This window comes from Mobula hypostoma, chromosome 3 (assembly GCF_963921235.1).
Source record: "Mobula hypostoma chromosome 3, sMobHyp1.1, whole genome shotgun sequence".
In the NCBI taxonomy this organism is placed as follows: domain Eukaryota; kingdom Metazoa; phylum Chordata; class Chondrichthyes; order Myliobatiformes; family Myliobatidae; genus Mobula; species Mobula hypostoma.
The window spans coordinates 172,813,718-172,840,413 of record NC_086099.1 but is presented as its reverse complement, the minus strand read 5'-3'; the positions used below and the strand labels follow the sequence as shown (position 1 = coordinate 172,840,413).

At 39.9% G+C, this 26,696-nt stretch overlaps 1 protein-coding gene across 1 annotated transcript; it reads left to right on the top strand.

Annotated features, from left to right (window-relative positions):
* Positions 1-4,563: 4,563 nt before the first annotated feature.
* On the top strand, positions 4,564-26,696 carry LOC134343759 (leucine-rich repeat and death domain-containing protein 1-like). Its single transcript, XM_063042499.1, has 6 exons — positions 4,564-4,627; positions 9,409-9,551; positions 13,033-13,231; positions 19,961-20,122; positions 20,779-20,899; positions 26,129-26,696. Exons 1-6 carry the CDS (start codon positions 4,564-4,566, stop codon positions 26,307-26,309), a joined length of 870 nt encoding a protein of 289 aa, XP_062898569.1. The 3' UTR covers positions 26,310-26,696.

Below are 26,696 nucleotides of genomic sequence, written 5' to 3'. Positions count from 1 at the left end.
TTCCTTGAATGCACTCTCAGTTTCATTCAATTAACCTAAGTGGCTTTAGTATTATTTGCTTAAAATACAGAACATGATACACCACTCCACTTTAGAAACGAATAATTAAAACACAAAATTTTTGAATAGACTATACACACGGTCACTTCAAAGATTAAGAGGATGCTCTGTATTTAATAATAGTATTCTTTGTGATCTGTTTGATAAAGTACCATAATTTTCCCATTGTTCTAACATGAATTGAAGCTGAAATAACTTGCATTTGCAGAGCCTTGTTTCACACCATGAGGAGTTTGCAAAGCATTGTTGCCAAACTCCAAAGTTTTGTTGTATATACAAAGCAGTAGGCAATTTTTGGGCAGCAAGGTCACAAGAACAGCAATGAGAAATCTGACCATTTTTGGCATAGTTAGTTGAAAGATTAATTTAGGCTTGGAACTAAAAAAAGCTCTTTCTTCAAATTATATCATTGGATATCAAAGGGTATGGGGAGAAGGCAGGGGAGTGGGGATGACTGGAAGAATTGGATCAGCCCGTGATTGAATGGCGGAGCAGACTCAATGGGCTAAATGGCCTACTTCTGCTCCTATATTTTATAGTCTTATGATGTTTTCTGCGTACTGCATAGCAGGTGTGTCTTCATTTAACACTATTTAAAAGATAAAATAGTGTCTTGTATAAGTATTCACACCCCCCCCCAGCCCTTTATTCACATAAATGAGTATTACAACCAGGGATTTTGATCAATTTAACTGAGAACTTTTATTTGTAACTCACATGCTCTCTTTTTCCACAGTAGATTCCATAAAAAAGGGAAAATTGTAACGCATAAAAAAACTGAAATGTCACTTCAAAAGTATTCATCCTCCTTTGCTCAGTACTTCACTAAACCACCTCTTGCACCTACTACAGCCAATAGTCTTTTTGAATAAGTCTCTGTTAGCTTTGTACAATATGATGGAGCAAGATTTGCCCATTTTTTCTTGCAAAATTGCTCAAGCTATGCCAAGTTAGTTGGGGAGTGGCGGTGGACAGCAATCTTGAGGTCTTGCCAGAGATGTCCGATCAGGTTAAGGTCAAGACTCTGACTGGGCCACTAAAGGACATCAATTTTCTTCATTTGAAGCCATACCATTGTGGCTCTGATAGTGTGCTTTGGGTTATTGTCTGCTGAAAGACAAACTTCCTCCTCAGTTTAAGCTTCCTAGTAGAGACTAGCAGATTTTTATCCAGGATCACTCTTAATACTTAGCAGCACTCATCATTGGTGACCAGGTTTCCAGTCCCTGCTGCTTCCCATTGATAAGATAGAACTTTACTTATCTTGAAGGAAATTATTGTTGCAAGGTTGTTCAGTCAGAAATATATACTTTAAAATACAAAATGTAAGCACTGAGGTATGAAAAAATACAAAATATGCTTTAAAAGTAATAGTGCAAAATACAGATGTGCAAAACGAGGAGGAGGAGTCGTAGAGTCTTTTTGCCACTGGGAGAATGGATCTCCTGTGGCGTTCAGTGGTGCACCTCGATGGAATCAGTCTGTTACTAAAGGAGCCCCTCTGTTTGTCCAGTATGTCAATGAAGGGGTGAAGAGGATTGTCCATAACGCTCTGTAATTTCTGCTGCATCCTCCTTTCAGACACAACCACGTGCTACCTCCGCCATAATTTACAATAGGGATGGTGTTCTCTGGCTGATGCGGAGTATTAGATTTACAACACACATACCTTTTAATGTTGAGACCAAAATGTATCACTTTAGTCTCATCCAACCTCAAAACATTCTTCCACATCTTTACAGTATCTTCTAAGTGACACTTTGCAAAGTCTTTACAGGCAAGGATATGCTTTTTTCTTAGCCAGGGCTATTTCCTTGCCACTCTTCCATAAACATGCTTTTTGTCAAGGCCTTAGCGATTGTGGAGCCATGAACTTCATCTCCATTTGTAGCCACTAACCTCTGCATCTCCCTCAGAGTGACTGTTGGCATCACAGTAACCTCCCTTACAAGTGCCATTCTTCTCTAGCAATTAAATTTAGTGGGGCGGTCTGACCTAGGCAGAGTGGCTCTGGTTTCACAATGGACTGTGCTGAGCCCTGAGGTAATTTCAATAGATTTGAGATGGTCTTGTACCTTTCCCCAGATTTGTGCTTCTCTTTTATCATTTCCCTGACTTGTCTTGAATGCTCTTTTGTCTTCATTTTCATATGGTCTGTTAAAAATCTACCGTACTGTTGGACCTTACAGAGTGAGGGGGTATTTATTCCTATGAATTCATTGAAAACAGGTGATCCTCCAATTTTTTATGTCAACAAATTGAGTGAGTTGGTAATTGTAATATACAGTATTGCATCTGAGGAAAGTTAGCATGGTAATTACAAAGGGGATGAATACTTTTTCAGCCTCACAATTTTGGTTTTTAATTTTTAGTAGATTGTTGACAGATTTTGAAATTTATTATGATTTGACGTGAAGTACAATGTTTTGTAGATTTAGTTCAAAAAATCCTAATTTAGTAAAATGAGAGATTAAAATGTGAAAATAGTTTTTTTTTAAATTGCTTATTGAGATGCAGCGCAGAATAGGCCTTTCCGGCCCTTTGAGCTCTGCCACTCAGCGATCCCCCGATTCAATCCCAGCCTAATTACGGAACAATTTACAATGACCAATCAGTACATCTTCGGAATGTGGTAGGAAACCGGAGCACCGCAAGTCATGGGGAGAACTCCTTACAGACAATGGTGGAATTGATCCTGGGTTGTTGGTAATGTAAAGCGTTGTGCTAACCACTACACTTCTCTGCCGCCCCACCACCTAATCTTATTGAATTTTTTGATGATCAATTTCCATTGAGAGTGGGGAAGATTCAAACAAGAGGACATGGGTTGAGAATTAGAGGACAAAAGTTTAGGGGTAACATGAGGGGGAACTTCTTTACTCAGAGAGTGGTAGCTGTGTGGAACGAGCTTCCAGCAGAAGTGGTTGAGGCAAGTTCGATGTTGTCGTTTAAAATTAAATTGGATAGATATATGGACAGGAAAGGAATGGAAGGTTATGGGCTGAGTGCAGGTCGGTGGGACTAGGATAGGGTAAGAGTTCGGCACGGACTAGGAGGGCCAAGATGGCCTGTTTCCGTGCTGTAATTGTTATATGGTTATATGTGGGGGCTGAATACTTTTTCAAGGCACCTTATCTCCTTGTATTCCTATTCTAGAACTGTACTTTAGCTTCGGTGAGTCTTTTGCATTCAAGTGGTAGAATCAAATGTAATCCATTAAACTTCTGTTTAATCCATTTAACTTCTGTTTCAAAATATACTTTATTCATAAGGATCTTTTTAAGTATCTAAAATAACATTTAAGTCAACATTTTCATAACACTCAAGATTCAAAATCGTTTATTGCAATTCATCAGTTTACAAATGTAAAGGAGAATGAAATATTGTACTCCGGATCCAATGCAGCTTAAAAAACACAATACATATAAATACATAAGATTACTTATATAAATAGACCAATTGTATGTACATAAAGTGGCTCTAGGTACAGGAGTATCTGTACATAAGATGACTGACAGGAAATAAGTCAAAAGTAGTCTTGGGCCAGAAATTCCCAGTAATCAGTGGGGATATTGCATTTCTTTAAGGAGTCTTTGAATACAGCCTTGAATATTTTCCATTGCCATCCTGCTAATCTCTTCCCTCAGAATTGAGCTTCAGAAATCTGATATCATGCATGCAAACAATATGGCTTGCCTAATATATCTATTACTGGGGTTTCATCGTTGAGGATGCTGTTTTGGGAAAACATTGATCTTAGTTTGCTTAACTGTTGAATTAATTGTGAATTGTGAATTTTTAGTATTTTCTGTCTGGCACATACTGAGGAAGAGGTATTTCAAGACTTAATCTGAGTCCTAGCACTAAACTCATACTATTACCATGTAACAGTTATCGTTGCCCTCTTATATGCTTCTGAGACCTGGATATATTTCAAGGCACTGGAAAAAAAATCAGCAACACTGCCTCCGTAGATTACTGGATATAGTTGCATATAGTATATTACCAGTGTTCCCCAGGTAGGCAAGTGGAGGTCTATACAGATGGGAGTCACTAGGGCCAGTGATTACCACCCCCCCCCCCAGGTCATCACTGTTGGAGGTCCACATGAGTCTGGATGTCGAGGCCCAAAGGTCAAAGCCATGATTAGCGACTCCTTAGATTGAGACCTGAAGGTCAAACCTGTGATCGACAAACCCTTGGAGAGCTACCATGCTTTCCCTGTGACAAAATGGGTTTCCTTTTGTTGCCAAGAAATTGCAGTACATGCATTAATTGGAGACTCAGGGAGTACCTGGTAAAGTACTAAAGACCTGTGCTGATCAACTGGCTGGAGTGTTCACTGATGATTTTATCCTCTCACTCTGGCTGATTGAGGTACCTTCCTGCTTCAAGCAGGCTTCAATCATACCAGTGCCTAAGAAGAGTGTGGTAATCTGTCTCAATGACTATCATCCAGTAGCACTTACATCCACTGTGGTGAAGTGTCTTGAGAGGTCGGTGATGAAACATATCAACTCCTGCCTGAGAAGCGACTTGCATCCGCTACAATATGCCGATCAGAGCAGTAAGTCCATAGCAGATGCCATTTCGTTGGCTCTTCACTCAACCCTGGAACAATGTTCCCTCTAATTTTGTAATTTAAACTGTGTGCAGTTTAAATTCTTTTGTGTGTTTGTAGCAAAAGATGTGGGCACGCTCACCTTAAAGGGAACATTGCTTTGGAACATCTGGACAATGAAGATGCATACATCAAGACTACAGCTTGGCATTCAATGCCATCATCCCCTCAAAACTAATCAATAAGCCTCAATACCCTTGTTCAATTGGATCCTCGATTTCCTCACTTGCAGACCCCAGTTATTTCAGGTTGGCAACAGCATCTCCTCCACGACTTTCATCAGCACAGGTGGATCACAATGCTGTGTGCTTAGCCCCCTACTCTGCTTGCTTTATGACAGCGTAGCTAAGCAGAGCTCCAATGCCGTATTCAAGTTTGCTGACAACCCTGCTGTTGTACGTCGAATCAAAGGTGGTGACGAATTAGTATATAGAAGGGAGACTAAAGATCTGGCTGAGTGGTGCCATAACAACAATCTCCTACTCAATGTCAGCAAGACCAAGGAGCTGATATAGACTTCAGGAGGAGGTAACTAGAGTCCATGAACTAGTCCTCATTGGGGGATCATATCACTTCTCATTGTTACCATCAGGAAGGCAGGCACACACTCCTAAAGGCACACACTCAGCAATTCAGGAACATCTTCATCCCCTCTGCCATCCAATTTCTAAATGACCATTGAACCCATGAACATTACCTCACCACTTCTTTTAATTTCTGTTTTTGCACTATTTACTTAACTTAACTATTTAATATACATATATATATATATAGTATACTGGGGGCCGTGGTCGAGTGGTTGGCGACTTGGGCCAGCTCCCCCACTGGACTTAGTCTGGTGAGAAGGGTGTGAGGACACCCAGCAGGACTTAAAAAAAACAAGACCTGACAAAGGACAGATGAGCTCCTTGTGAGCCAATGGCCACCTTCCGTGGAAGAGATTAAAGCCTCACCACGTATCTACGAATCGTATGCTATGCATTTGGTTAGAAGAGACATGAGGAACTTGGGCGCTGCACCATGTGCCTGGACCTACCCAAGGCCTCCGCCTAAGGAAGAGCCGAGCTCAAAGAAGGGGCCGCGGCTGGAGGCCGACACGGCCTCGGGCTCGAGTTCGTCGGGGGCAGCGGCAGGCGGTGCCAAGGCGGCCAGCGAGAACAAACTGGAGGAGAGGCTGTACTCGGTGCTGTCGCAAGATTGAAGAAGTTGGAGGTGCATAGCCACCAACCCCGGATTCGGGACGGCATCCACTGACTGACTGACTGATATATAGTTACAGCAATTCAGTTTTTTTTCTATATTTATCATGTATTGGTTTGTACTGCTGCTGCTATGTTAACAAATTTCACGACATATGCCAGTAATATTAAACCGATTCCGATTCTCATTCTGATTCAGACGTGGAGAGGGTTAACACCTTTAAATTCTTCGGTGTTATTTTTTTCAGAGGACTTGTCCTGGGCCCAGCAACTAAGTGCAATTACAAAGAACTCACACCATTACCTCTACTTTAATCGGAGTTTGTGAAGATTCGCCATGACATCTAAAAGTTTGACAAACTTCTGTAGATGTGTGATGAGTATATTGACTGGCTACTTCACAGCCTGGTATGGAAACCCCAATACCCTTAAACGAAAAATCCTACAAGAAGTAGTGGACGTAGCCCAGAACATCACAGATAAAGTCCTCCCCACCACTGAGCACATTTACATGGAGCACTGTCACAGGAAAACAACGTCCATTGACAACGACCCCCACCACCCAGGACATGTTCTCATCTCTCTGTCGCCATCATGAAGAAGGACTCACACCACCAGGTTCAGGATCACTTCTTACCCCTGAACCATCAGGCTCTTGAACCAAAGGGGATAACTTTACTCGACTTCACTTGCCCCATCATTGAAATGCTCCGACAACACTTTGAAAGACTCTTCATCTCAGGTTCTCGATATTTATTGCTTGTTTATTATTATTATTATTTCTTTCTTTTTGTTTTTTGCACACTGGTTGAATGCCCAAGTCGGTGCAGTCTTTCATTGATTCTATTATGGATTGTTTGAGTATGCCTGCAAGAAAATGAACCTCAATGTTGTATATGGTGACATATATGTACTTCAATAATAAAGTTGTTTTGAACTTTGAAAAAATGAGATCAGTACAACAGGTGTGTGAATTGAATTGACTTTATTTCTTACATCCTTCACATACATGAGAAGTAAAAATCTTTATGTTAGATTATGAAAACATTCAGTCCTCTTTTATTATCATTTAGAAATGCATACATGCATTAAGAAATGATACAATGTTCCTCCAGAGTGATATCACAGAAAACAGGACAAACCAAAGACTAACATGACAGAACCACATAATTATAACATATAGTTACAGCAGTGCAAAGCAATACCATAATTTGATGAAGAACAGACCATGGGCACAGTAAAAAAAAGTCTCAAAGTCTTGAGTCTATCGACTCCTGAGTCTCCGATAGCAGCCGGCAAAAGGGAGAAACTCCCTGCCATAAACATCCAGGCACCATCAACTTGCCGATACCTTGGAAGCAGCCGACCCCTAGTCCATCCGTCCAAAAACTCTGAGCTTCCGAGCAGTCTCTCCGATACAGCCTCCCGAGCGCCATCCTCTGCCGAGCGCCTTCGACCTCTCCCCGGCCGCTGAAACACGCAAAGCCAAGGATTTCTGGGCCTTCAGCTCCCAAGATTCCGATTACCACACAGTAGCAGCTGCGGCGAAGCGGGCATTTCAGAAGTTTTCCAGATGTTTCTCCGTGCTCTCATGTCTGTCTCCATCAAATCAGAATCATGCACGTCTCCATCTAAGTGTGCCATGTGCAATCATAGTAATTTATAATAAATAGAATAGTCAATGTAATATAGCGTACACTCAAATCAGCGTTGAGTTCATCAGTCTGAAGGCCCGGTGGAAGAAGCTGTCCCGGAGCCTGTTGGTCCTGGCTTTTATGCTGTGGTACTACTTCCCAGATGGTAGCAGCTGGAATTGATTGTGGTTGGTATGACTTGGGTCCCCAATGATCCTATGGGCCCTTGTTACACACCTGTCCTTGTAAATGTCCTGAATCTTGGGAAGTTCACAACTACAGATGAGCTGGGCTGTCCGCACCACTCTCTGCAGAGTCCTGTGATTAAGGGAGGTACAGTTCCCATACCAGGCAGTGATGCAACCAGTCAGGATGCTCTCAGTTGTGCCCTTATAGGAAGTTCGTAGGCGGCCCATACCAAACTTCCTCAACCGTCTGAGGCGAAAGAGGCGCTGTTGTGCCTTTTTCACCACACAGCTGGTGTGTACAGACCACGTGAGGTCCTCGGTGATGTGGATGCCAAGGAACTTGAAGCTGTTTACCCTCTCAGCCCCAGATCCATTGATGTCAATAGGGGCTAGCCTGTCTCCATTCTTCCTGTAATCCACAACCAGCTTCTTTGTTTACTTGACACCACTGTGTCAGAGAAATGACTTCTTCACTGTAGGCCACCTCGTTATTGAGATAAGGCCAATCAATGTAGTGTCGTCGGCAAAATTAATTAGCAGATTGGAGCTGTGGGTGTCGATACAGTCATGGGTATACAGGGAGTAAAGGAGGGGACTTATACGCAGCCTTGAGAGGCTCCTGTATTGGGAGTCAGAGGGTTGGAGGTAAGGGAGCACACTTATAACCTGCTGGCGATCTGACAAGAAGTCCAGGATCCAGCTGCACAAGGCAGGGTCAAGGCCGAGGTCTCTGAGCTTCTTATCAAGCCTGGATGGAACTATGGTGTTGAATGCTGAACTATAGTCCAAGAACAGCATTCTCACATAAGCATCCTTCTTCTCCAGGTGTGTAAAGACAGTATGTAGAGCAGTGGCTATTCCATCATCTGTCAATCAGTTGTGTCCATAGGTGAATTGTTTGGGGTCCAGCTTGAGTGGTAGGAAGCTGCAGATGTAATCCTTGACCAGCCTCTCAAAGCGTTTTCTTATTATTGAGGTGAGTGCGACAGGACGCCAGTCGTTCAGTCATGTTACCTTGGTCTTTTGGGGTCCAGGGACAATGGTGGATGTTTTGAAGCAGGAGGGCACTCTACACTGGGAGAGGGAGAGATTAAAAAGGTCAGTAAACAAACCTACCAGTTGTGCTGCGTACATCCTGCGTACTCGCCCTGGGATGCCGTCTGGTCCCACAGTCTTGTGACTGTCCACTTGTTGGTAACATCTGCGTACCTCAGCCTCAGAGATGACCAGGTTGCAGGTTGTAGCGGTGGCTTTCCTCGGAGGTTCTTGAGTTAGCAACATCGAACCGAGCATAAAAGCGATTCAGCATCTGGGAGATATTGGCGGCACCGCAACGTTTGGCTTTAAAGTCTGCGATGGTGTGCAGCCCTCGCCACAAATCACCTGTGCTATTCGTTGTGAATCTTGACTCAATCAGCAAAGAAGGCTTTTTTTCTGAATCAAAACTAGGACTTACCTAGTATACAGTAGACATTTTAATGAGTGCTGATGGATCTTTTAGGATTTTATAAATAATTGACAAAAGTTTGTAGAAAACCACTTTATTCTCCTTGGAGAGTCTAAAAAATAGAAATATAGCCATGTGATCAGTCACACGAGTGAGTGCACTGCTTTTATGTACATAATGATGTAGTACTGTATAAAGAAACGAAAAGATTGGTTACGGCCGCTGTCCACCTAGCTCACAAGCAGACGCAGATTCTGAGGGCGCACTGACCGCCCCGGCCCGGCCCCGGCCCCGGCCCGGCAAGGGGAATCTCGCGAGTGGTCGGAAAACGCGACTTGCATCAAGCAACCCGTTGCTGTGGTAACGAAGTGTCCTCCCACGGCGGCTGGGAGAGCGGAGGAGGTGAGTGCGTTGGTAGAGGGCCGGCGGCCGGCGGTACCTGGTGCCGTGCTCCGCCCCGCTCCTCACTAACCAAACATCAACGGGCATCTTCCTATTATAGCCTCCATCTTCAGTGCCGGTCTGAATGGGAAGTGAGCACATCTTTAACAGAGGACGAAATGTGAAGGCAGGCAGGAGAATGTTACCGCTGTTACAAGACCGTGAAAGGGAGAGAGAACTTTCCATTCACTGGTAGATTTTGAAGAGCGTGGGCTGATGATTGGTTCAAGATCCAGGCTTGTAAAGGGCAGATTTCAGAACACTAGAATAATACTTTATCAAAATACAAGACCAAACTACAGATACTGGAAATTTGAAATGGACGCTTAAAATTCTCAAAATACAACAAGACAGGTAGCATCAATGGAGAATGAAGCAGTTAATGTTTCAGGTTGACTACCCATTGACAATTCTGTAGCAACTCACCTAGACAGATTCAGTTGAAATGCCAGCCTGTCTGGAAATGGATGACAAGCTGACTCTCCATATCCAAGAGTCCTTCTGCTACTTATGCAGGTCAACCTCTGGCAAACCCCAATGTTCTAGATCTGCTGCCAAAGGTCTTTGAAAAGACCAAGGTCTTTAAAAAGTCTATGATTATTAAGGGATTGGACGCGCTAGAGGCAGGAAACACATTCCCAATGTTGGGGGAGTCCAGAACCAGCGGCCACAGTTTAAGAATAAGTGGTAGACAATTTAGAACAGAGTTGAGGAAAAACTTCTTCACACAGAGGGTTGTGGTTCTGTGGAATGCTCTGCCTCAGAAGACAGTGGAGGCCAGTTGTCTGGATTCTTTCAAAAAAGAGATAGAGCTCTTAAAGATAGCGGAGTGAAGGGATATGGGGAGAAGGCAGGAAAAGGGTACTGATTGTGGATGATCAGCCATGATCACAGTGAATGGTGGTGCTGGCTTGAAGGGCTGAATGGCCTACTCCTGCACCAATTGTCTATTGATTATTATAGATGTGTAAATATGGTGTTTGAAATAAATAACACAATTCATAAAGAAGAGAAAGGAAAACTTAACAAATGAGAATGTTATGCATGATAATAAATCCCAGTGCTTAATAATTGAGAAAGCCCTGAATTGCACTTGGGATGCTCTTGAGTTCCAAGTATTAGCCCAGCACTAAGCATTCTTCCAGTTGAGGCTGAAAGAATTCCCAATAGTGGCAATGAATTCAATTTAAGATTTCTTAAATTTCAAATTTAAATTCAATATTATTTTGTCATGTTATGATTTTTCTATTTTAGTGTTGTTCAGTGATAAAGCAAGCAACTCAGAACAACATCAGCAAACTTGAAATTAGAGTAAGTGAAGAATAATCGAGAAAAGATGACTCAACAGATCTCAGAAGAGTCATTGGATCCACATACACTTGAGGAAGTTACAATTTTTCTATTTTCAGAGAATGATGATATACAAGTTAATAACAACATTGAAGTAATATCACTTAACAGAAGGAAGTTGACCTCTATTCCATCAAAGCTTTATCTTCTTAAAAATCTGAAACTATTAGATATTAGTCACAACAGCATCACATTCATTCCAGGTGAAATTGCTGCACTTAAGAAAATAATCTACCTTAATATTGATGGAAATAATATTTCAAAGTTGCCTGTTGAAATTGGACACCTCACTAAGTTAGAAACATTAAGTTTGGAGGGAAATCAACTAACCACTTTACCAGAAACCACAGCCAGGCTGAAGAATTTGCGTGTTCTAAGACTAAACAATAATAGGATATTTGTTTTCCCAAGATTCATATGTCTGCTACCGGAGTTAACGGAACTTCATCTTTCAAAGAACTCACTTCAAAGCCTACCAAAGGAGATCTCTGAGTTGAAAAACTTAAAAATTCTATCACTGAATGATAATAAGTTAACATTTTTGCCATTGCAGTGTTTTGATTTGTTTGCTCTCAAGAAACTAATGTTGAATGGAAATCAGCTGGCTGTTCTTTCAGAGAAAATAGTGAAACTGCAGGAACTACAGGTTCTGCAACTGAAGTATAATCAATTAAGTGAACTCCCAAATGAAATCTCTAGATGTGAGAAAATTAAACAACTTTTACTTGATGGCAATAAGATTACTCAGTTGCCTTCAAAGATAGGCAATTTATATTATTTGACAGATTTATCTGTTAGTAATAATAAACTAAAAAATCTGCCTGTTGGTTTGTCACATATCATTAACCTTTCAGTTTTGGACATTTCCCATAATGTTGTAGAAGAAATTCCTATTGAATTCAAAAACTGTTTCCGGGTCACTAGAATAAATTTAAGCCACAACAGTTTTAAGCAATTTCCAGGTGCATTATGCTTGATTTCTGGATTGCAGTACTTAAATCTTAGTTACAATTATATCTCTGAAATACTTGCAGATGTATCCTGCATTACGAACCTGGAAACTCTTGATTTAAGTGCAAATAATTTCTCAGTGTTTCCCATTCATATATGCCAACTTATGAACATGAAATATTTGGATTTGAGTAAAAATAATATTGGAAATATTCCAGCACAAATTTCTGCTTTATTTCAACTTCAGAACCTTTACCTTCAAAATAACAACTTTACTCTCTTTTCCATAAATTTATGCCAATTAGCTAATCTGAAAGTACTTGACATATCGAACAACAAAATTAAATATCTTCCAAAGAATATTTTAAAACTAGAGCAGATTATGGAGCTTAATTTTTCTAATAATTATTTTGATTTTTTTCCAATTGAAATATGTAATCTGACAACACTGGAAACACTGATAATTAGTCAGCTGGATGGTGTGAAGGTAAGGATATTACATAATAGACAATAATTTAAAATAATTGTTCAAAGAGCCTTTGATATATTGACAGTAGAGGGAGAAGCCATTTTATAAGTTTGGTGGCATCAGCTGTAGTTTTTCTATGTTTCTATTGAGTTCTTGGTGGAGGAGATCCAGAAAGGGAGGGATGGTCTGTTCTGAAGTACCTTTCCTTTCATTTGATTAAAATGGAAATGCAAGTGTTAACTTTGATATACAAGTTTTGCATTGTAAATTGTGTGCATTTGCTGTAATTTGTTCTCTGGAGATGTTCTCAGTAACTTGAAGTCATGTGCAAAATTAGTAGTTTCACCAAGGCATTCCTACAAAATTTGGGCAATCGTAACTAATTTGAGACTTACTTAAATCCAGGTATGCAGTTAAAAGTGGTGAATCCAGCTTAAGACATTGCATACATAGAAGTACAATGTTTTGTGGCAATGCCTTATCCAGAATTATTTTATTGTTGTTCAAAAACTTACAGATAAAGAAAACCATGTGGGAGAAATTATTCTTGTTAACACTTTGGGTGTTAACTAATCCTGGCATGCATAAGTAGTATGGGATTGCTTTGGGGGAATAAAATAACAGAAAACACATTAATTCCTCTTTTTCCCATGTTATCTTTTCCTTTCCCAGATAAGAGACTTACCTGATGAGCTATGTAATTTGACAAATTTAAAAGAACTTGACATATCAAACAATGAATTGAAAGCCATTCCAGCCAGGATTGGAGAGATGAAGAACTTGGAAAAACTTGTAGCTGCATACAATAATATAACCTATCTCCCCAAATCCCTGACAGAACTTGTCAAACTTAAATGCATCAACATTCGAGGTGAGATTACTGTATAAATGCAGTGGGGTCAAATAGAAGGCAATGTTACCTGTAGTAGTATGCAGGTGGCAGTGTGGTATATGCAATTAAAGGATAATTGATTCCTTTTGAAAATAATTTGGTTAGCCATATTACTGAGAAGTGCAGTTTAAGACTGTTGATGGGAATAGCTAGCCTCCACCATTATTACACTGTAAAGCTTTGATGGACCATTGAATGCAAAAATCCAGAAGTGTTGTCATTCATTCTGCACTTCCTGCACATCTACAGGAACAGCTGGATGGTGGCTTTCACCTGCACACCAGAATAAACTTAGAACATGAATACGCTTATGAGGATTTTGGCACAGATAAAATAGCCTGTTTCTGTGCTGTATTTTTCTATGATTCTATGACTTTGGGTATTTTGAACTACTTTCACTATTGTAATAATGCTTGTATAAACAAGATGCTTTATTAAGAAAGAAAATCCACACCACAGAGATTTCTAAGTCATTAAGGGCACCATTCCCTGAGGTGAGCAGCAAGTTACATAATTTCATTGCTGACTGAAATTCAAGCCGTTCTCTGCACTTTGAGGGAAAGCAATGACAGACTGAAGACTCTGGTGTCAGGAATAATTCTCTGTAGTTATAGTCATACAGCCCAACTTTCAGCCCATCTGTTCCATATTAACCAAAATTCTCACTGAAGCTAGTTCAGTTTGCCTGCATTTGGCCCAGGTCTTACCTTTTCTATTCATGTACCTATCCTGGTACTTTTTAAATGTAGTCAATGTATCTTTTGCCAAGAACAATTATGGTCATGGAAAGACGATGAATGCCCATGTCATACGACACGGCACATAATGAACAATGTAGCTGCCTCAACCACTCCCTCTGGCAGCTCATTCCATATACTGATCACTCTTTGTGTTAAAAAGTTGTACCTCAGGTTCCTATTAAACCTCTTCCCTTTCACCTTAAATGTATGCTCTCTAGTTATTGATTCCCCAGTCTGGGAAAAAGGTATGTGCATTTACTCTATGAATGCCTCTCATAATTTTATACACCTCTATAAGATCATCATTCATTCTTCTACGTTCGACTAAAAGATGTCCCAATCATCTCAAGCTCTTTCCATAACTTAGTCCTTTGAGTCCTGCAACATCATCATAAATCTCCTCAGAACTCTTTTCTATAGCAGGGCTATCAAAATAACACAATATTCCAAATGTGGCCTCACCAACATCTTCTACAACTGCAACATAATATCCCAACCTTTGTACTCAAATGCCCTGACTGATGAAGACCACCCTGCCAAAAGCCTACTTCACTACCCGGTTTATTCCTGGGTCCCTCTTTCTACAGCACTCCCAGGGTCAGACTGTTCATAGAGAAATTCCTACCTCATTTGTCTTCCCAAAATGCAATACCTTGCCCATCCAAATTTAATTCCATTTTCCTTTGCTTGGCCAGTTTACCCAGCTGATCAAGATTCTTCTGTAAACCCTGATGGCCATCTTCACTGTCACTGAAACCATTTATTTTAATGACATCTGCAAACATTCGTACTAACCAAGACTAAATCATTGATATAGATGACAAACAGCAATGGACCTAGCAGCAAACCCTGGGGAAAACCACTGATCATAGGCTTCCAACCCTTAAAGTAGCCTTCACCATCTTGCTTCCTACCATCAAGAAAATTCTGTATCCAATTAGCTAGCTCACTCTGGATCCATGTAATCTAACTTTCCATCGCAACCTACCACATGGAACCTGATCAAAGGCCTTACTGAAGTCCATAAGACATAGGAGCAGAATTAGGCCATTCAGCCATTGAGTCTGCCATTTGATCACTGATTTATTTTGCCCCTCAACCCCATTCTCCTGCCTTATCCCCGTAACCTTTGACATCCTTGCTCATCAAAAACCTATCCATATCCACTTTAAATATCCCCATTAACTTGCCCTACATGCTATAGCTGCATGTAGCAATGAATTCCACAAATTTATCTGGCGTAAGAAATTCCAACATCTCTGTTCTAAAAGGAGGTCCTCTTACTCTGAGGCTGTGCCCTGGCCCTAGGTCTCTTCCACTATTGGAAACACCCATTCCATGTGTACTCTATCTAGGCCTTTCAATGTTTAGTAGGTTTCAATAAGATCCCTACTCATTCTTCTAAACTCATATGAATACAGGTCCAGAGCCATCAAACACTGCTCATACATTAATGGTTTTATTCCCAGGATCATTCTCGTAAACCTCCTCTGAATCCTCTCCAAATACCAGCACATTGTTTCTTACATATGGGGCTCAAAACTGCTCACAATATTCTAAATGTGATCTGACCAATGAGCATTACATCCTTGCTTTTATATTCTAGACCTCTCAAAATGAATGCTTTCCAATGTCATTGCATTTGCCTTCCTTACTACCAACTCAACCTCCAAATTAACATATAGGGAATCCTGCACTAGAACTCCCAAATCCCTTTGCACATCCAAATTCTGAAATCGCTCCTCCTTTAGAAAATAGTCAATGCCTTTATCCCTTCTACCAAAGTACATGACCATATACTTCCCTTCACTATATTCCATCTGCCACTTCTTTGCTCATTGTCCTAATACGTCTGTCCTTCTGCAGACTCCCTTCTTCCTCAGTGTTACCTGCCCTTTGCATGTCTCTGTATCATCTGCAAACTTAGCCACAAACACATCAATTCCATCATCCAGATCACTGACAGATAACAAACCCTAGTGGTAGACCACTAGTAACTAGCAGCCAACCAGAAAATTCCCCCTTCCACTGTTTGCCTTCTAGTAGTCAGCCAATCTTCTGTCTATGCTAGTATCTTTCTTGAAATACCATAGGTTCTTGTTTAGCAGCCTCATGTGCAGCATCTTGTCAGAGGCCTTTTGAAAATCCAGGTAAACATCCATTTCTAAGCTGCCTGTTATTTCCTCAAAGAATTACAACAGATTTGTCAGGCTAGATTTCCCCTTATGAAAACCATGCTGAGTTCAGCCTATTTATGCTCTGCCTCCAAGTATCCCAAAGCTTCATCCTTAATAATGGACTCTAACATCTTGTCAACCACTGAAGTCAAACTAATTGTCTTATAATTTTGTGTATTTTGTCTCGTTCCCTTTTTAAAGAGTGGAGCGACATTTGTGATTTTCTAGTCCACTGGAATCATTCCAGAATCTAGTAATTCTTGGAAGGTCACTACTGATGCCTCCGCAATCTCTTCACCTACTTCTTTCAGATCCGTGGGATGTGGTCCATCTGGTCCAGGTGACTTATCTACCTTCAGATCTTTCAGCTTCCCAAGCATCTTCTCCTTAGTAATAGCAACATCACACCACCTGCCCCCCCTCCCCCCCGATACTCTTGAATTTCTGGCATTCTGCTAGTGCCTTCAATAGTGAAGACTGACGCAAAATACTTACTAAGTTTGTCCACCATTTCTTTGTCCTCTATTACTGTGTCTCTAGCATCACTTTCCAGTGACCTGATGACCCCTATTGCCTCTCTTTCACTCTTCATATATCTGAAAAATCTTTCGGTACCCTCCTTTATACTATCGGCAAGCTTACCTTCATATTTTATTTTTTCTCTCCTTATTGACTTTTCAGCTGCCTTCTGTTGTCTTTTAAAAGCTTCCCAATCTTCTACCTTCCCATTAATTTTTGCTATATTGTACGCCCTCTACACAAATTGCGATGCACCACCTCCCTTACTACCACTCAAGGCCCCAACTTCATTTGTGAGTCTGTTAAGGTCATCTACTGCATCCAGTGCAGCCTCTTCCACATCAGTGTGACCTGACATAGATTGGGGGACTGCTTTGTTGAGCACCTTTGCTCTGTCTGCAACAACAGCGGGATTTTCTGGTGACCATCTATTTCAATTCAACTTTCCATTACATGTCTTACATGGCCTCCTCTACTGCCATCATGAGGCCACACTAAGGCTGGAGGAGCAACACCTCATATTCTGTCTGGGTATCCTCCAACCTGATGGCATGAATTTCTATTTCTCAAAGTTCCAGTAATTTCTTCCCCTTCCCCTTCTCTCTTTTTCAATTCTCCATTCTGGTTCCTTCTCACTCATTCTTTTCTCGTCACCAGCCATCATCTGTCTCTGGTGCCCCTCCTCCTTCCCTTTCTTCCATGACCCATTGTTTTTCTTCAGTCCTTCATAACTAACATGGTTAGAGCATTGGCTGATTGGTAGGAGGCAGCGAGTGGGAATAGAAGGATGCTTGTCTGGTTGGCTGCTAGTGACTAGTGGTGTTCTGCAGAGGTGAGTGTTGGGACCACTTGTTTCATGTTGTATATCAATAATTTAGATGATGGAATAGATGGCTTTGTTGCCAGGTTTGCAGATGATATGAAGATTGGTGGAGGGGTAGGTAGTGTTGAGGAAACAGGTAGGCTGCAGAAGGACTTAGGCAGATTAGGAGAATGGGCAAGAAAGTGGCAAATGAAATACAATGCTGGAAAATGCATGGTTGTGCACTTTAGTAGTAAAAATAAACGTGCAGACTATTTTCTAAATGGGGAGAAAATCCAAAAATCTGAGACGCAAAGGGACTTGGGTGTCCTTGTGAAGACCACCCTGAAGGTTAACTTCCAGGTTGAGTCAGTGGTGAGGAAGACAAATGCAATGTTAGCATTCATTTCAAGAGGTCTTGAATGCCAGAGCGGGGATGTGATGCTGAAGCTTTATAAGGCTCTAGTGAGGCCTCACCTTGAGTATTATGAATAGTTTTGGGCTCCTCATCTAAGAAAAGATGTGTTGGCGTTGGAGAGGGTTCAGAGGCAGTTCACAAGGATGATTTTGGGAATGAAAGGGTTATCATACGAGAAACATTTGATGGTTCTGGTCTGTACTCGCTGGAATTTAGAAGGATGAGGGGGGATCTCATTGAAACCTTTCGAACAGTGAATGGCCAGGACTGAGAAGATGGGGAAAGGATGTTTCCCATGGTGAGGAAGTCTAGGACAAGAGGGCACAGCCTAACGATAGAGGGGTGTCCATTTAAAACAGAGTTGAGGAGAAACTTCTTTAGCCAGAGGGTGGTGAATTTGTGGAATTTGTTACCACAGGCAGCTGTGGAGGCCAGGTTGTTGGGTGTATTGAAGGCAGAGATTGATAGGTTCTTGATTAAACATGGTATCAAATATTACAGTTATTAAGGCCAGGGAATGGGGTTGAGGAGGGGAAAATAGGATCAGTCATGATTGAATGGTGGAGCAGACTTGAAGGGTCAAATGGCCTAATTCTGCTCCTATGTCTTAAGGTCTTATTCACCTCTTCCGCCTATCACCTCCCAACTTCTTGCTTCATTCCCCTCCCCCACCCACCCACTTTCTCTCCCACCTGGTTTTACCTATCACCTGCCAACTTGTACTCCTTACCCTTCCCCAACTTCCTATCCTTACTTTACAATCCTGATGAAGGGTCTTAGCCCAAGACATTGTCTGTTCATTTCCCACCATAGATGCTGCCTGACCTCTGAGTTGTTCTACCACTTCGTGTGTGTTGTTCAAGATTTCCATCATCTGCAAAACCTCTTGTGTTTTTGCCCCCTCTTTTACTTTAATGCTGTCTTTGACTCCCTCGTCAGCCACAGTTGCCTCATCGTCCCTTTAGAATGTGTCTTCTTCTTTGGGATGAACAGTTAAGTTTAAGCAGAGCAACCAGAGTTAGAGTGGGGAACTGAGGCTTTTGCTCAAGAGACTTCAGTGAGAAGAGCTGAGGTCCTGGAGGCCAGTTTTGGAGTGGTCATCATGTGAGTCGGCTAGTATAGACATATGAGTTCTAAGGCTTTCGTCTCTCAAGATAGAATCTGTAAATTGCAAGGAATCCACATGATGGCATGCTAGGCTGTTAATAACTGTAAGAAGATATGCAGAATTAATGCTAATGTTACAACTTCAGTGGTAAATTAGGAGCTTCTAAAGGCACTAAACCTCAAAGAAGAAAAGACTATTAATTTGTGTCAAACATATAGCTACAATAATTGTGGCTATGAATCATTCTCTTATGGTGCTACAATTCTTTTGAATCATGATATTCTTCTTAAATCCTTTTGTGTCAAGTACCAAATATTTAGTGGGAATCCATATGTGGTAACGATTGATAAGATCAGAAAAATATGTGTAATCTTGAAAGCTGTATACAGGGAATTCTATTCAACTACAAGCATTTGGGTTAAAATTGCTCATCTAATATTTCCCAGAAATAGCATAATAAATATATGTATTAAGTTTAGATACATCTTAATAGTTGATACACAACCCAATTATGAGAAAGAAGCTTAAACACAAAATAATTGTTGACCAATCTTTTCCACGGATGCTGCCCGACCTGCTGAGTTCCTCCAGCGTGTTGTGACTGATGAGAAAGAAGCTGCATTGTATATAAAGCATAATGGTCACACCAAGCCCCTTAACATTTAATTTGCATCTCTACACCTGTTGCAGGCAAAATCTTTTTGTTCCTGTTCAAAATTTACCTGGTATTCCCTAATAAAAAAAAACCAAGTGGTTCCATGCTGCTCTTTGCATATGCTTACCATCCTGGAATTAGCTACTACTGGGTAAAATTTGCCTCACTTTCTCATGATTTCAGCATAATATTCTCAAATAATGAAACCTTTTAGTGTGTTTACTATAATTCATTAAAGTAGGCAGACACCATTTTTATGTGTGAAAATGCTTCTTTTATCTTACTTTAGGAAATAAATTATCATCACTTCCAAGTGATTTTGGACAGCTACAGTCTCTAGAAGAGATAGACTTGAAGGAAAATTTGCTAGTAAGACCTCCAAAGCTGGTTTGTGAAGGGGGGAAACGCATTGAAATAGAGCAGTATTTGAAATATGCATATGCCAAGGACAGTAAGTATATAATGTTGAATAATGTATCAAGCAACAATTTTTATCTGGTGATTAGTAATAATGCAAAATCTAATTTTATGACTAAGGTTCGGAGGTTCTTTAATTCAATTGGTATTATGTTAATTCTAAATCCCACTCTGAACTAAGTCTGCAATATCTCCTGAATAAGGCCCAGTGTAAGCTTCAGGAATAACACCTTCTCATCTACTCTGGGGCACTTTGTAGCTTTCCAGACTCAATAGTGAGTTCTCCAACTTTAGATAACTCACTTCCCGTTTCTGCCTTGGAGTTGGTCATTTGTATGTGATATTGGCTCAGATTTTCTCCCTGTACTAATACAGCCTGATGTGTTGGGCATGCCCCAAGGTCCTCCCATTAGCAAAGAATAACACAGACCAAGAAGTGTAATCACCCTCTAACTGATCTCACTGACATATTTGATCTGACCAAACCCTATCACAGAAATTTCCAGATAATCAACTCCCTACCAGCACCTTCTCTGTAACTTAATCTACCAGTTTATCTTTTTCTCAGTTTTGACAAAGGGTTTCCAACCTGAAATGCTTAAATCTCAATTTGCAACAGATCCTGCCTGACCTGCTGAGTGTTTCCAGTAATAACTGTCTTACTTTGTTTTATTAACTCCTTTAATTTAGAAATCTTTCTGGAGAAAACTTTACAATTAATACCCAAAAGCATCCCTGCTGAAGGTTTTGAACACTTCTGTAAAAAGCTTCGTCTACCTTCCAGTGATATTACTTCACTTGGAAAATTAAGGTTTGTCCTTTTGACTTTCTAAAAAAAAATTGGCACTCTATGGGAAAATTCTGATGAGACATTAGACTTAGGAGGAAATTAGAATATAGAATAGTACAGCACCTGACAGCCAATTCGACCCATGATATTGTTCCAATATTGATGACGATTTATACTAAATGTACTCCTCTTGTGTATCATCCCTATTTCTCCATTCCCTTCATATTCCTGTGCTGTCTAAAAGCATCTTAAACACTACCAAATTGCCTGCTTCTGCTACAATCCCTGGTAATATATTCTAGGCACCTACCATTCTCTGCATAAAAAACTCACTTTTAAACCATTCCCCCTTCCACTAACCTTAAAAACATGTACTCTATTGTTTGATGTTTCTTTCATGGGGAAATATTCTGTCTATTCTAGCTAAGGTTTTCATAATTATGGTTCTCATAATTCAAAAAAAAACTCTTTCAGGTCTCCTGTCAGCCTCTGACACTCAAGGGAGAACAACCCAAATTTGTCATTTTGACCAACCTTTCTTTATAGCTCACATCCCTAATCCAGGCAGCATCCTGGTAAACGTCCTTCTGCACCCTCTCCACTGTCTCCACATCCTTTCCATAATTGGACGATCAGAACTGCATTGCAATACCCCAAGTGCAGTCTGACTAAACTTTTATATAGCTGTAGTATGAATTCTTTATTCTCATACTCAATGCCCCTATCAATGAAGCAAGCATGCCACGTGCCTCCTTTACCGGATTATCTACTTGTGTAGCCACCTTCAATAAACTATAGACATGGACTCAAGTACCTCTGTACCTCAATGCTATTAAGGTGTCTACCATTAACTGTATACTTTCTCATTTCATTTGACCTCTCTAAGTGCCACACCTCACATTTGCCCAGATTAAACTCCATCTGCCACTTCTCTGCCCATATCTGTAACTGATTTATATCCCGCTGTTCACACTCCACCATTCTTGGTGTCATCAGCAGACTTGCTAACCTACCCATCTACATTTTCATCCAAATCATTGATATATATCACAAACACCGATACTTGCAAAACACCATTGGTTTCAAAGGTACATTTAATGTCAGAGAAATGTATACAATGCACATCCTGAAATACTCTTTCTCCACAACCATCCACGAAAACAGAGGAGTGTCCCCAAGGAATGAATGACAGTTAAATGTTAGAACCCCAAAGCCCCCCCCAGCTCCCCCTCCACACATAAGCAGCAGCAAAGCAACGATCACCCCTCCCCCACCAGCAAAAAAAAAGCATCGGCACCCACCATCGAGCACTCGTGTGCAGCAAAGCATCAGTAAAGACACAGACTTACAGTACCCAAAGACTATTTGTTCACCTGGTAATTCGACATACCACAGGCTCTCTCTCTCCCTAATAAGGGAGAAAAAGGTCTCTGTTTCACAGCAGGAGGAGAGGCTTAACAAACAACTGGCTGATTTACCATGTTAAAAGTCTGTTGCATCACTTTTTCTGAGCTCTGTGCCCAATGAACTCAGGTCTCTGGGCACACAGCCAAAGATCTTCCGTTTCCCACAACACCCCGGATTCCTGCAGAGACCCGACCCTCGGTCCGCCCGTCTCCAGAGTCGTGAGATCCTGGAACTCCGAAGGCGAGCTAATCTCTTAGGCTGCATGTTTGGCACATTGAATAATGGCCAGTCATAAAACCCTGAGAGCAGGTCCCATTCCCGCAAAAAACCAAAGTCAGCGTGTAACTCCAGGGCAGATTCTTCTAAAGAACCCTGAAAGGTAAAATAGAGATATTAAGGATGGAAATAGAGCTGTATCTGTATCCGAAGATGCAAGCAAAGGAGTCGCCGTTAGGTGCCATTAATCCTCCTAAGCTCCTCCTCCTCACTTGGCTAAGGACCTTTAGCCAAAATGATAACCTTCTACCCCTACTTCCATCTTCTATAGGCAGGCTAGTTCTGAATGGATATGCATCTTTATCTTCTGAATCAACCAACCATGGGGGACTTAATCAAATGCCTTATTAAAGACCATGTATGTAATTCCACTGTCTTACCTTTGACAACTAGCTCCTTTGATACCACCTCAAAAACCTTTACATTTGTAAGGCATCACCTACCTGCACAATGCCTTGCTTTTCAAAGTGTGCTTAAATTCTATCCCTCAGTATCCTCTCCCTATAACCACTGACATGAAGCTCACTGGCCTACAGTTACCTGGATTATTCTTATTTCCCTTCTTAACAACATTTTCTATTCTCTAATCCTCTGAGACTTTGCCTGTTGCTATTGAGGACACTAAGATACTTGTCAAAGCCCCAGAATCTCCTCACTTGCTTCTTTAATACTCCAGGATATATGCCATCATGCCTTGGGGACTTTCCATTTTAATGGTTTTCAGAATAATCTCCTCCTTAATCTTAAACTGTCGCAGCACATTAGCATGCCCCAGTCTACCTTCACTATCCTCCAATTCCTTCTCCTTGAAAGTACTCCATTTAATAACGCTGTCACTTGTTCTGACTCCAAGCTCAAATTGTCTCCTTTATCCTTGAGAGGCCCTAGCTTGTCCTTAGTTACCCTCTTTTTTTCTTAAATATAGGTATAAAATGACTTGGGGTTTTCCTTGATCCTTCTTGGTAAGGACATTTCATGGCCTTCTTTGGACTTCCTAATTACCTGCTTGAGCATTTTACTTCTATCTTTATATTCTGCAAGAGTTCAATCTGAGCTATATGTATGCTTCCTTTTCCTTCCTGACTAAATTTAGAATCTGTTGGGCCATCCAAGATTCCTTTACCTTACCATCCTAGTCCTTGCTCCATACCAGAACATAGTAACACTAAACTTCCATATATTATACATAGACTTTTCCAAAAGCAGTTACTCCCAATCAATGCCCTTTAGATCCTGTCTTATCTTGACACAACTGATATTTACCAAGGAGTAAGAATTGGAGGATAGCAAAGGCAGAATGGGGTATATGGATGATATGTAGACAGATGGGATTGGATTAATTTAGCACATGGTTGACCCAGACATTGTGGGCTGTACTATTCTGCTTATATTTTGTGTATAAGACATATGGGGCTGAGAGGAAAATGGATCAGCCATGATGAAATGGCAGGGCAGACTCAATGGGTCAAATAGCCCAATTCTGCTCACTTTCTTAAGGTCTAATACTATGTATTCTATCTCCACACAGAGTTTACCATTTTAACCACTGATAACCCGTTTGTATTCCTACTTTTTTTTATATTTCACTTCAAATACATCTTTTGGATTTTCCTTACTTTAACTGATACCATTTTTCTTTCTTTTTAAATCTTTTTATTGAATAAGTATACAAAAGGGTAAGCCATATAGGCACTAATACATTGTTAGAATATAATAAAATTACAGGAAATATTAATACAGAAAAAAAAGTGATACAAACAATGCAATTTAAACATAACATACTAAGGTAACATAATAGTATACTAATTTTTATATATATATGTCAATAGAGAAAAGGAAAAAAAAACCAGAAAAACCCACCGTGCAACTAAACTAAAAGCAAAGCAAAGCAATGGGCTAACTTGGAACCAAATAGAGTTAAAGAACTTAAAATCACGTCCTCAAACCCGACCTCCATTAAAAACAGTTAAAAAAACCAGAAGGGTATATAAATATGGAGCAAAAAAAAAGAAAAAAAAAATTACATTAAATGAAAATATTGAATAAAAGATCTCTAGGTCTGTTCAAATTTAAGTGAGGAATCATAAAGATTGCTTCTAATTTTCTCCAAATTCAAGCATAGTATCGTCTGAGAAAACCAAAAAAGGTGGTTGGAGTGTTAAGCTCTTTCCAATGTTGTAAGATACATCTTTTCGCCATTAAAGTAAGAAATGCAATCATTCTACGGGCTGAAGGAGAAAGATTACTGGAAATTTTAGGTAGTCCAAAGATAGATATCATTTTTAAGCCAGTTGTTAGCCTTACTAATTTTCTTTCCAAACTCACTTTTACACTGTATTCCTCCAGGCTTTTGCAGTATTGAGTATTTGGTGCATAATATAAGCTTTCATTTTTTTTTACTTTATCTTGCTTTGTATATACCTTCCCATCCAAGCGACCCTTGACTTGAACCTTCATTACTTCCACCATGGATGATTTTCATTGTTCTGATATTTATTTACTTTGTTACCTGTTTCCAATTCAAAAGGTGTAATGAATTTCCAAACAAAATTCTGTAAACAAATGAAAATATTAGGGATTCAAAGTAAACTTTAGAAATGGGTAAGAAATGAAATAAATTACTTTGGAGTTATATCAATGTGGGAATACTGAATGTTCTCTTTTTTTTTAATTTGTAGAAATTGCCTGGATGTAAAGTTGTCATATTTATCTATAATGCCAAACTTAAGGACAATAAAGTTGGAACAGCAATTCATGAATTACAACTGAATTTAAGAGAAAATGTTACTGACTAAAAAATTGTATATTTAAAATAGCAAAATAGCAAAGTACCTTACAATGAAAGAAACAAGCAGTGTACCCCTTGATTGATGAAAAAAATAACAAAAGCTGGAACTAACAGACATGGAATTGTACAAGTTCAAAGTTGTGCCAAATTGTATTGAGCAGTACTCAGATAACACCTAGATTATTGTGTCTAATTTTCATTATCAAGAAAAGGAATACCTCAAACAAAACAAAGGCAAGGTGAAATGGGTGATCCTGGACACTAAAGCTGCAAAAGGAAGAAGCTGTGCTTTTCAGCCTGGAACAGATGCATACAAGAGCTAATTTATTAAAGGTGTATAACATTTTCAGTGGATGCAAAATGTAATAGGATATATGATCTTAAGTTAAGTACAGTATTGACAGTAGAATAAAGAGTTGTAAATTCAAGATAAATATAGGACTGGTGTTCAGAGATTTTAGTTAACACAAAACATGATCAATGTATGGAATAGATTTCTTGAAAGTGTATGGGAAGCAAAGACCACAAAATAGACACTGTAGGGGGAGAGATTAAGGTTTTACCGGATGACTTAGCATCTTAGTGGCCTTGTTTACCTAAAACATTTAACCAAATCTCATCATATTGGACTAGAGAGTAGGTTGCCTTTATTATCTCTCACCTGGTAGAATTAGTATGATTTGATATAGATGGCTGAGGTAGGGGAAATAATATTGCTTTATTCATTGGGGAGTAGGTAACTAACATTGTTGCTGAGAAGTTGTTTTCCTTTTGTTTAGGATGCCATTGGAAGAGAAAATAAAGTCCGCTCTAATATGGTGGCAAGATCATCGTGTGGCCATGCTAGAACCTGGTGAGGCAACAGAGGAGTTAATTCGAACACTAGATAAAGCAGACTTAAATGAACTAGCTTCTAAAGTGAGATCTTTAAAAATTTGTACACAAGCTATAAAATTATAAAATTTATACATATAATCCTGTTATTAAATTAGAAAAAATGTTATTCCTCATTATAAAAGATTTCTGCAAAAAAAATAGTGAAAAATAAGTCATTCTATCTGACAGATCACTCTGTGGTGAAAGTTATATTACATTTGAAATTAACACTAGCAACATAAATTTTATTACTTGTATTTCTTGGCCATTATGATATTGCCTTCCAAATACTGCACATAACTTTTAGATGTAAATCCATATGTTAAAATGCAAACATGAAATTTACATTTATATTTGTTAATACATGAAACATGAACAACACATTGCAAAATGCATAATTCTGAAGTTTTTTAAAAAAAATTGTTCATAACAAAATAAACCAATTGAAACTTAATACCTGGATTATATTAA